Source organism: Suricata suricatta, chromosome 16 (genome assembly GCF_006229205.1).
Source record: "Suricata suricatta isolate VVHF042 chromosome 16, meerkat_22Aug2017_6uvM2_HiC, whole genome shotgun sequence".
Classification (NCBI taxonomy): domain Eukaryota; kingdom Metazoa; phylum Chordata; class Mammalia; order Carnivora; family Herpestidae; genus Suricata; species Suricata suricatta.
The window spans coordinates 47,797,560-47,808,452 of record NC_043715.1 but is presented as its reverse complement, the minus strand read 5'-3'; the positions used below and the strand labels follow the sequence as shown (position 1 = coordinate 47,808,452).

Below are 10,893 nucleotides of genomic sequence, written 5' to 3'. Positions count from 1 at the left end.
CAGCCCTCTTCCTGTGTTGGGACGTGTTCTTCCCAACGCCACCGTCGTCACAGAGGGCAGCGCAGGGTTCCTGCCTTCCGCAGGTGGCTTCGTGTTGAGCCACGGGCCAATCCCGATCCTGTGGGAACTGGAGAACTCAGGAAGTGCTAGGACTAGACGGGGAGACTTCTTCTTTCTCCACCTTCTTAGAATGGGATCTCACATTTCTCTTCTGATACTGCTGCTGAGAATAATCCTGTCTTGCTCAGGCGCCTGCCACTGATCCTAGCTGCACTTCTGTGTGCCGGGCGAAAAGTGTCATTCAAAGAGACCCACAAGGTCTCCATCATAGCCTGAGCATCAGTGTGATCACTTGGCTCTCGCCCAAGGAGCACCATAGGGACGTTGTGTCCTGCAGGGTGTGCAGAAAGAACCCCAGCTGTGGGTAGAAGAATCCCCACTCACCGTCCTTTCAATCTGCCAGTGGGAAGAGGGGTGGATGAGGTCTGTAGGCTTTTGCAAGTAAACCTCTTAAGGTAGGTTTCATCGGAGAATATAAATACAAGCAGAGCCAAATTACGACCCCAGTTTCCTTTAGAGCCTAAATCTTGTGAAAAGTAACAGTTTTGATAGAATTTGATTTCCCAATGCCTGTTTCCACAAAGAAACAGGAAAACCAGGAGACTGCTGGATTTCTAAATGTCATTGTGTCCCAGAGAACCTGTCTCGTTGAAGCAAGGATATCCTGGAAGTCTTTCATCTGTGGAGCATAACGTCGATTCCTGGCGGTTCTGACAAAGATTCACCATCAGGAGAACCCGTATTACCTGAGCCCACGTTGCCTCCACTGAACCACGTTTGTGCTCTTTGGGAAAGGACAGGGCCACCTTGCTGGTGTAGGATTTGTGTTCACGTGTTCTTCAGCGCCTGGTGTTAGGGTCTTCCTGTCATTCTCCCCATCAACCTCAGTGACCCATCTCCCTGCAGCACACTTGTATTTTGTATTTACATTGTTTGTCATTATATTTCTGTGGTGAAGAAATGGGAGCATGACACCTGTCCAAGTAGACAGCGCATTGTTGTTAAATCGGTGCACAGGGTTGTGCAGCATGTTTCCAGGCTCTTCCATCTAACAGGACAGTTTCTCCACAAGCAGGGAATACCACACCTCCTGCCTCCTCCCCAAAGTCTTGGCAACCGCCCAGCTGCCCTCCTCCACCAGGAGACCTTAATATTTTCCAGTCTCAATATGAATGCAGTCAGAGAGATCGCTTTTCCTGAGAGTGCTTATTTCACTGAAATGTAGGTCTTCCATGACGTTCCTGTTTCCATAAACCGGGAGGTCCTTGTCCTCTAAAAGCTAAAAAATCTCCACTTTTTTGTCCAAATTGCTGCATCGATGGGCACTGGACTAAAATTTCCGTACCCTGACTGTACTGTACAGACTGCAGTGAACATGGGGTCGCAGGTATAACTTGGACACACTGATTTCATTTCCACTGGATGTGTACTGCGGTGCACGATTACTGGATTTCGTGGGAGTTCTATGAGCCGTCATTTGAGTACACTCAGGACAGCCTTCCGTGATGGCTGCAGCACTTTGCATTACGGCTATCCAAGCCAGTGCTTGGATTTTGTAGTGCCCTGCGTGTTGCTCTGTACTGACTGTTTGGAGTCTGGAGCCTGCTTCTGATTCTGTGTCTCCCTCTCTCTCTCTGCCCCTCTGCCATTCACACCCTGTCTCTCCCTCAGAAATTTATTTCTTACAGTGCTGGAGCCCAGAAGCCTGAGATGGGGGCACCAGCATGATCAGGTGAGGGTCCCCTTCCCGGCCACAGATTGCTGCTTGCCTCTGACAGGGCAGAAGGGGTCTATCTACCAAGAAGACATAACAATTGTAAGTATTTATGCTCCAAATGTGAGGGCACCCAAATATATAAATCAATTATTAACAAACATAAGGAAACTCATTGCTAAAAATAACCATCATAGTAAGGGATTCCAACACCCCACTCCCTGAAATGGACAGATCACCTGAAGGGAAAATCAACAAAGAAAACAGTGACTTTGTATGACACCCTGGATCAGATGGACTAAACACACATATTTTTAGAACATTTCATCCTAAAGCAGCGCCAGATACATTCGTCCCCAGTGCACAGGGAACACTCTCCAGCACAGACCGCGTCCTGGGACACAAGTCAGCCCTCAGCAAGCACAAAAAGATCGAGATCATACCGTGCCTAATTTCAGAACACAACCCTATGAAACTCAAATTCAACCACTGGGGGGGAAAAGAGCAAAGATAACAATAGTTGGAGACTACAGAACATCCTACTAAAGAATGAAGGGGCCACCCACACAGGGAAGGAGGACATTAAACAGTACACGAACGCCCATGAACGTGACAACACGACGGCCCAAACCTCTGGGACACAGCAAAAGCAGTCATAACAGGGAAGTATATAATAATCCAGGCCTTCCTAAGGGAGGAAGGAAGGAAAAAAAGAAGGAAGGTCTCAGACACACAACCTACCCTTGCACCTCAAAGAGCTGGAAAAAGAACAACAACAAAAAAAAAAAACCCAAAGCACAGAAGACAGAAAATAAAGATTAGAGCAGAACTCAATGCTTTAAACCAAACCACACAGGAAACAAAAAACAAAAAACCCACAGTACAACAGATCAATGGAACCAGAAGCTGCTTTGTTGAAAGAATTAACAAAATCGATAAAACACTAGCGAGTTAAGAGACCCTTAAATATGGAGAACAAACAGAGGGTTACTGGAGGGGATGTGGGAGGGGGGTGGGCTAAATGGGGAAGGGGCATTAAGAAATCTACACTTGACATCACTGTTGTCTTCTATGCTAACTTGGGTGCCAATTAAAAAGATTAATGAAAAAGAAAAAATCATTCTTAATTTCTCTAGTTACTGTACTATGACTGGCTTCATGAATTTAAATCCACACATGAAATCACTGAAAAACGTGCCTTAACACTCTATGCTACTCAGGTCGTAGAGGAAAATGAATGAAACAGCTATTCTTAATCAGCATAATGAGTAAATGTCCACGGCACCTTCCTCCAGGGCCTCTTCCTTTGGTGGAGCAGCAGGGATCACGGTCACATTGGAGGAGAAGCTTACTTTTGCTTCCCAACTGGTGGTTATCTGAGTGGCAAATCCTGATTCCGCCAAGCACAGCTGCAGCAGACGTCTGGGAAATGCAGAGAAACAGAGAGTGAGGGGGTCGGCCTCTTGCTGGGAGAGCCCACAGAACAATCATCACACTCATAGTTCACCCTTCCGCTCTCCCCACTCTCCCTACTCACCAGCTGCCTGACAATCTCATGCCTCAAAAATGGGCTTAAGTTAGTGTGGAGCTTGGTTTGCACTGAAAACGGCCGACAGCCCAGTGCTGTGGGCACATACCATTATTTAGCAGTGTTGTCAATAGAAACACAGTGAAGGCCAACCCCTGAACCCAGCCCCGCAGCCAGACCCTCACCCTCCCGTGCGCCCTCAAATGTCCCGCGGTGGAGATCACCGCACCTCTCACGGCCCGCCCCCTGCCACCCCCGGGATCCGAACCCTAATCCTCTACAGGCCTCTGGCTCTATGGGCGTCCATCATGCACGTGTGGAGGGAAGTGACTTGGGGCACTTGAAAGGCATGGAATCCCGTGAGCAAAAAAGCCCGACGTTCACCAGGACATTTCCACACGAGCCTTGTGCCTACCAGAGGAGATCCTGAGCCCAAACCTCCACCTGGCCCATAGAGTTTGCAGGCCCTTGAAGCACACCCCGAAAGCTCAGCGCACCCTACCAACTTCACTCGACTGAGCCCCCAACCTCACTTGAGCCCTCGGGGGAGAGCCCTGCACCACTCTCCGGTCGTCCCCTGCCCCCTCCCAGGCATTCAGCCGGACCCTAGCCATGGCTCTGGCCTCTCGCAGCACCACGCCCCACCTCTGGGACAGGAACTGAACTGGTGGGCGTAGCCACATGACATTGCTTCAGGAAGGAAGCCGGGAGTTCGTGGTGACATATACGAGGCTCAGAAGGGCCTGCAGAAACGGATCAGGGGCCCAAACCTCGACCTCCCTGAGACACTTGGCAAGACCCAGGAGCCAAATGCCAAGCCCGATCACAACACGAACACCCAGCCTTAACTTGGCCCTCTGGGCACATCGCTGCACTGCATGGCTGTTGTTTCAGAGGCTGTGTCTTCCTGCGGCCTGGACTGACCCCTGCCATGGTTCTTGCCCTCAGGGTGCACACCATCTACATTTCAGCCAGAACAGAACCAGAGCTCCTACCCAGCCCAGGATCCTCCGGCTGGAAGAAGCCCAGAGGGGCCCCGGGCCGCTTCCAAGGCAAGGGTGGGGCCACAGAGGGGATTCGGAAGCCCGTCCGCATCTCCCACGCACCTGGCCGGCCCCCTCGCCCAAACTCTCAACCTGACTCGCACACTGACCCTCTCCCTCAGCTCAGCCCTCTGGGGGAAGCCGGCCCTGCTGCTGCTCCTGACCCTGTCACCTCCCGGGAACTTACCTTACCCTAACCTTGGCCTTGACCTTAGGGGACCCCGGTCCCACTGCCGAGGAAAGAATTGACTAGAGACACCTGACCGGCGCCAAAATTCATCAGGGAGGAAAGGGGGGCACATCGCCAGGCCAGTTTTCGTGTCCGGGAGAGCGTTTTAGAAGAGGATCCAGAGTGAAGCATGAGCCTGACCCATGTGATCCGACAACCCCCAAACCCACACCCGAAGCCTGACCCTCACCCTCCCATCACCCTCAACTCTCCCGCAGGGGAGATCACCGCACCTCTCACGGCTCGGCCCGCCTCCACCGAGATCCGAACCAGTAACCCCACCCGGGCCTCGCCTCGCTCACTCTAGGGGCATCCATCGGGCAGGTGTGGAGACAAGTGACTTGGGACACTCGAGAGGCATGCAGTCTCCCAGAAAAATGGCCTGATGTTCACCATGACACACCCACACGAGCCTCAGGCCTCCAGGACAGCCTGGACCCAAACCTCTCCTGGACCCAACCCTCCGCCTGGCCCGCCTGGCCCGCCTGGTCTGCAGAGTTAGCCAGCCCTCAAAGCCGGCCCCTCAGGCTCACCAGAGCCCCATCAAGCTCCCTCTGCTCAGCCCTCGGGGAAGGGCCCTGCCCTGCTGTTGGTTCATCCCCTGTCCCCTCCCGTGACCTAAACCTAACCCGGGGCCATGGCTCTGGCCTCTGGGGGTGCCACGCGCCACCCGTGGGCCAGGACCCGCACTGGCGCTGTGGTGGCCACTTGAGATTTCTTCAGGGAGGAAGCCACAAGGTCAGCGTGACCTGTCAAGGGCCTGGATGGTTCCTGCAGAAGCGGACCGTGAGCCCAAACCTCGACTTCCAAGAGACGCTCAGCCAGACGCTGGAGCCAAACACGAAGCCTGACCAGAACACTGACTGACAGACACCCACAACTCAGCCCTCATGGCAGAGCCCTGCACGACTGTCCTTTCAGAGGTTCTGTCATTCGTCGGCTTGAACCTAGCCCTAACCGTGGTTCTTTCTCAGTGGGGGGTGGGGTGGGGGGTTCAACAATGAATACCATCAGGCCAAGGCCCGGCACAGAATTAATGAGCCCGTGAGTAGAAGTGAGGTTCCTCGTGACATTTCCAATACAACGATGGGGCTAGATTTGGGAATCCTGTACCCATTACAGTCACACTGTAGGCAAGGAACTCACCTGGGTTGCTGACCTTCACAAACACATCAGAGAGACTCCACCTTGCACAATGCCTGCGCCTCTGGGGACTGGTATCAGCTCCAGAGCCCATGTTCCCCACCTTGCACAATGCCTGCACCTCTGGGGACTGGTGTCAGCTCCAGAGCCCATGTTCCCCACCGTGCACACATGCCTGCAACTTTGGAGACTGGTGTCAGCTCCAGAGCCCATGTTCCCCACCTTGGACACAATGCCTGCACCTCTGGAGACTGGTATCAGCTCCAGAGCCCATGTTCCCCACCTTGGACACACGCCTGCAGCTTTGGAGACTGGTGTCAGCTCCAGAGCCACCATCCCCACCGTGCACACACGCCTGCAGCTTTGGAGACTGCTGTCAGCTCCAGAGTCCAAGATCCCCACCTCGTACTCACATCTGCACCTTTAGAGATTGGTGTGGCTCCAAAGCCCACCATGCCCATCTTGCACACACGCCTGCACTTTGAAGACTGGTGTCACCTCCAGAGTCCACAATCCCGACATTGCACACACGCCTGCACCTTTGGAGACTGGTGTCAGCTCCAGAGAACAGGATCCCCACGTTGAACACACACTTGCACCTTTGGATACTGGTGTCAGCTCCAGGGCCCTGGTCCCACCTTGTACACAAGCCTGCAACTTTGGAGACTGGTTTCCACTCCAGATCCCACTTTCCCACCTTGCACACATGCCTGCACCTTTGAAGACTGGCGTCAGCTCCAGAGAACAGGATCCCCACGTTGAACACACACCTCTACCTTTGGATACTGGTGTCAGCTCCAGGGCCCACGATTCCACCTTGTACACAGCCTGCAAATTAGGAGACTGGTGTCCGCTCCAGAGCCCATGATGCCCAATTTGCACGCACGTCTGCACCTTTGGAGACTGGTGTCAGCTCCTGAACCCACTTCCCTACCTTGCACACAGGCCTGCATCTTTGGAGATTGGTGTCCACTCCAGAGCCCATGATCCTCACTGTTCTCACACGCCTGCACGTTTGGAGACTTGTATCCGCTCCAGGGCCCACAACCCCCACCATGCAAACACGCCTGCACCATTGGAGACTGCTGTCTGTTCCAGGGCCCACGACCCCCAACGTGCAAACATGCAAACACATTTGGAGAATGGTTTTCCTCCAGGGCCCCTGCCCCCACCATGCACACACACACCTGCGCTTTTAGAGACTGGTGCCCGCTCCAGGGCCAACGACCCCCGCCGTGCACACACGCTTGACCTTTGGAGACTGGTGAGCGCCTAGAGTCCACGACCACCACCTTGCACACACACCTGCACATTTGGAGACGGGTGTCTGCTCCAGAGGCCACGACAGCCACCTTGAACACACGCCTGCACCTTTGGAGACTAGTATCCGGTCCAGGGCCAAAGACCCCCACCGTGCACACACGCCTGAACCTTTGGAGACTGGTGTCTGCTCCAGGGCACACGACTCCCACCTTTTACACAGGCCTGCACCTTTGAAGACTGATGTCCGCTCCAGAGCACACGACCCCCACGTTGTACACAAGCCTACATCTTCGGAGACTGGTGTCAGCTCCAGAGACCACGAAATCCACTTTGCACACACGCAAGCACCTTTGGAGACTGGTGTCCGTCCCAGGGCCAAAGACCCCCTCCGTGTATACATGCCTGCACCTTTGGAGACTGGTGTCTGCTCCAGGGTCCACGACCTCCACCGTGCACACAGACCTGAATCTTTAGAGGCTGCAGTCAGCACCAGAACCCATGACCCCTGACGTGCACACATGCCTGCACCTTTGGAGACTGGTGTCTGCTCCAGAGCCCACGGCATCCACCTTGCACACATGCCAACTCCTTTGGAGACTGGTGTCCGCCCCAGAGCCCACGACCGCCACCTTGCACACACGCCTGCACCTTGGTACTGGTGTCCACCCCAGAGCCAATGACTGCCACCTTGCAAACATGCAGCAACTTTGGAGACGGGTGTCAGCTCCAGAGCGCACGACCCCCAACATGCACAACTGCTTGTACTTTGGAAAGTGGTGTCCGCTCCTGGGCCCACGACACCTACCTTGCCCAAACACCTTCACCTTTGGAAACTGTTGTCCACCCCAGGGCCACGACCCCCAACACGCACATAGGCCTGCACCTATGGAGACTGGTGTCTGTCCCAGAGACCACAATCCCCACCGTGAACACACGCCTGCACCTTTGGAGACTGGTGTCTGTCCCAGAGCCCACAACCGCCACCTTTCACACACGCCTGCACCTTTGGAGACGGGTGTCTGCTCCAGAGTCCATGACCATCACCTTACACACATGCCTGCACCTTTGGAGACAGGTGTCAGCTCCTGAGCGCACGACCCACACCGGGCACACACGCCTGTACCTTTCGAGACTGCTCTTCGCTCCTGGTCCCACGACCCCCACCTTGCACAAACACCTGCACCTTTGGAGACTGGTGTCCGCCCCAGAGTCCACGTTCCCCATCGTGCACACACGCCTGCACCTTTACAGATGGGAGTCTGCTCCAGAGCCCATGACCGCCTCCTTGCCCACAGGCCAGCATCTTTGGAGATGGGTGTCAGCTCCAGAGCGCACAACCACCACCGTGCACACATGCTTCTACCTTTCGAGACTGCTGTCTACTTCAGGGCCCACGACCCCCACCTTGCACACACGCCTGCACCTTTGGAGACTGCTGTCCACTCCAGGGCCCATGATCGCCACCTTGCACACGCCTGCACCTTTGGAGAAGGATGTCCTGTCCAGAGTCCATGACTGCCAATTTGCACACACGCCTACAGCTTTGGAGACTGGTGTCCGCCTAAGAGCCCACGATGGCCACCCCAGTCCAGGAGCAGTTTTACAGACACCAGGGTCCTGCGGGGTCTCTGAGTGGCTCTCAAAGACTCCCACCTCCTCTTCCTCAGGGGAAGGCGCACATTTACCGTCATTTCCTCTCTCTCTGCCTGTCCCTTCGGGAGAATCGCTCCGTTTTGATCCTTTCTTATTTTCCTGTTTTCCCTCCTGTAAGCCCAGAGCCTCCAGCTGGATAACAGCGTGCCCTGAGGCTAGAGGAGGGTGGGCGTGCAGGCGGAGGGTGGTCCCGGGGTAGAAAGAGCCGGGACCAGTCCAGGGCCCAAGGAGGGAAGGGGTGGGACTGGTAGGGCGCAGCTCCTCCCTGCCGTGCCCACGCAGGGCTGTGCAGGGGGACGGGGTCACTCACAAGTCCCAGGTCCAGAGCTCCGCTGCACCAAGACGCGGGGAGAAGAGCCGGCCGATGCATCCCCAGGGAAGCGGGAGTGGGCGACACCGGGGATGGAGGAATACCAGGCACCAACACCTCACGTGCCCTCAGCGGTCACCAACGTTCCCTCAACTGCCACTTCACCTCTGGCCCCACCAGCCCGGGCGCGCGGGTGTGGTGGGGGCCGCGAGGCCGCAACTGCCTGAAAGGGCGCACGAGCTGAGAGCCTGGCCGATTTACTAACGAAGGGCGGGGAGGTGAGGCGCATGCGCAGACGGAACAGGTCCGGGCTCCGGGTGGGGCCAGAAGGAGGAGGCGTGCCGAGGGATGGGGGCGGGTTTTGAGGAAGGGTGGAAGGAAGCGGTCGGGGCAGGAAGAGGATTGAAAAGGCCCCGGATCGGGTAGGGCGGACGGGGCGTGGCTAGAGGTGGAAGTGACGTCTTAGATGGACCCGGAGGGCGCTGGGGCGGGGCAGAGTCTGCAGCGGACCGTCTGGAGGAAGCGCCCTGTGAGGCTACGGAGACTGCGGATAAGGGCGGGTCCGAGCCTGGGCGGGGCGGAGCCGGGAGCCCACCAACTGGCGGATGGTGGCGGGGCCGGGAGCGGAAGCGCATTCTGAGTGACGGTGAGTAGAGGAGCCTATGAGGCCGGGGCCGGTACTCAAGGGCAGGTGGCCGGAAGGCGGGCAGTGATTCCACGCAAGTCCGTCTCTCACGATCCCGCCCGCCGGCTGCCATCCACCCCGCTGACCCGACTGCCGGAGGGGGCTTGGGCGAAGGCGCGGCCTCTCCCGCTCCAGCTCTTGGAAGGTGAAGGCCCGCGCCTGGCCCAGTGCCTCCCGGTCCGCCTGCGTCCCCAGACTCTTTGCGGCCCCTACTCCAGCTCTTCCCCGTATCCCTGCAACCCCTTAAGTCGCCTTCCGTCCCCCTGTGTCACTCGCTGTCCCCTTCCTGCTTCATCCCTCTGCCTCCCATTCCATTGCCTTTTGTCCCCGAGGCTTTCCGAGGCTCCTCTCTGTCCCTCTGCGGCCCCTTGTGCCCGTCTGCGGCCCCCAGCGGCCTCGGACTCTGAGGCTGCAGCTCTGGCTCCTCCCTGTCTTCCTTCCTCTCCTTCGTCCCCCTGCGTCCTCTTTGGTCCCCCTGCGTCCTGCTGCCTCCCCTTCCGTCCCCCTGCGTCCTGCTGCCTCCCCTTCCCTCCCCCTGCGTCCTGCTGCCTCCCCTTCCCTCCCCCTGCATCCCCCTTTCGTCCTCCCGTATCCCCTTCCGCCCTCCACCCCGTATCTTTGTATTCCCCTCCTGCCCTCTGCCATCCCCGTCCTTCCCTCTCCTTCCCCCTCCGTCCCTCAGTATCCCCCTCCCCCACCACCTCCAGACTCTGCAGCTCCTGCTCCTCCTCTGGCTCCTCCCCATGCGCCTCCTAACCACTGTGTTGCCTTCAGTCCCACTTACACCCCTCCCATCCCCCTGTGTACCCCAGCTCTCTGTGGCTCCTGCTCCTCCTCCAGTTCCACACTGCCCCGATCTGTCCTCCTTTGACCCCCTCCATCCTCTGTGGCCTCAGACTCTATGCAACTCCTGTTCCCCTGTCCGCCTCAGTCCCCTGCATATCCAGATTCTCTGTTTCCTGCTCCTCCTCTGGTTCCACCCTGTCCCCTTCAGTCTCCCTCTGTCCCCTGCATCCCCAGACTCTCCGTGGCCCTTGTATCTCATTCCTCTGAACCGTGCTGCGAGCTCCTTCACCACCACAGTCCTTCTGGGCCCTGATCTTTCTGCAGGGTGATTCTGTCCCCCACAGAACACACAGCCCCACTGTCCCTCTGCAGGGCCGTCACCAACACCAGGCCTCTCCCTGTCCCCAGGCCCTCAGGCAGCAGCTGCCTCCTCCAGCTGAAAGCCCCAGCAAGGGGGCCAGCCAACACTGCCCAGAGCC

General features: G+C 56.8%; 1 protein-coding gene across 2 annotated transcripts in view; it reads right to left on the bottom strand.

Moving 5' to 3' along the window:
- Positions 1–9,322, bottom strand: part of LOC115280214 — a 32,090-nt gene extending 22,768 nt beyond the window's left edge. Inside the window, exons 1-3 of one of the 2 annotated variants that reach the window (XM_029924952.1) lie at positions 8,944–9,322; positions 6,415–6,545; positions 3,060–3,196 (exon numbers count right to left, since the gene is read on the bottom strand). In XM_029924952.1, the coding sequence (XP_029780812.1) occupies positions 3,060–3,196; positions 6,415–6,545; positions 8,944–9,003 (328 nt within the window). In that variant the 5' untranslated portion in view covers positions 9,004–9,322. The remainder of the gene's footprint in view (positions 1–3,059; positions 3,197–6,414; positions 6,546–8,943) is intronic. The other variant, XR_003903710.1, reaches the window with a different exon arrangement.
- Between the last annotated feature and the right edge of the window lie 1,571 nt (positions 9,323–10,893).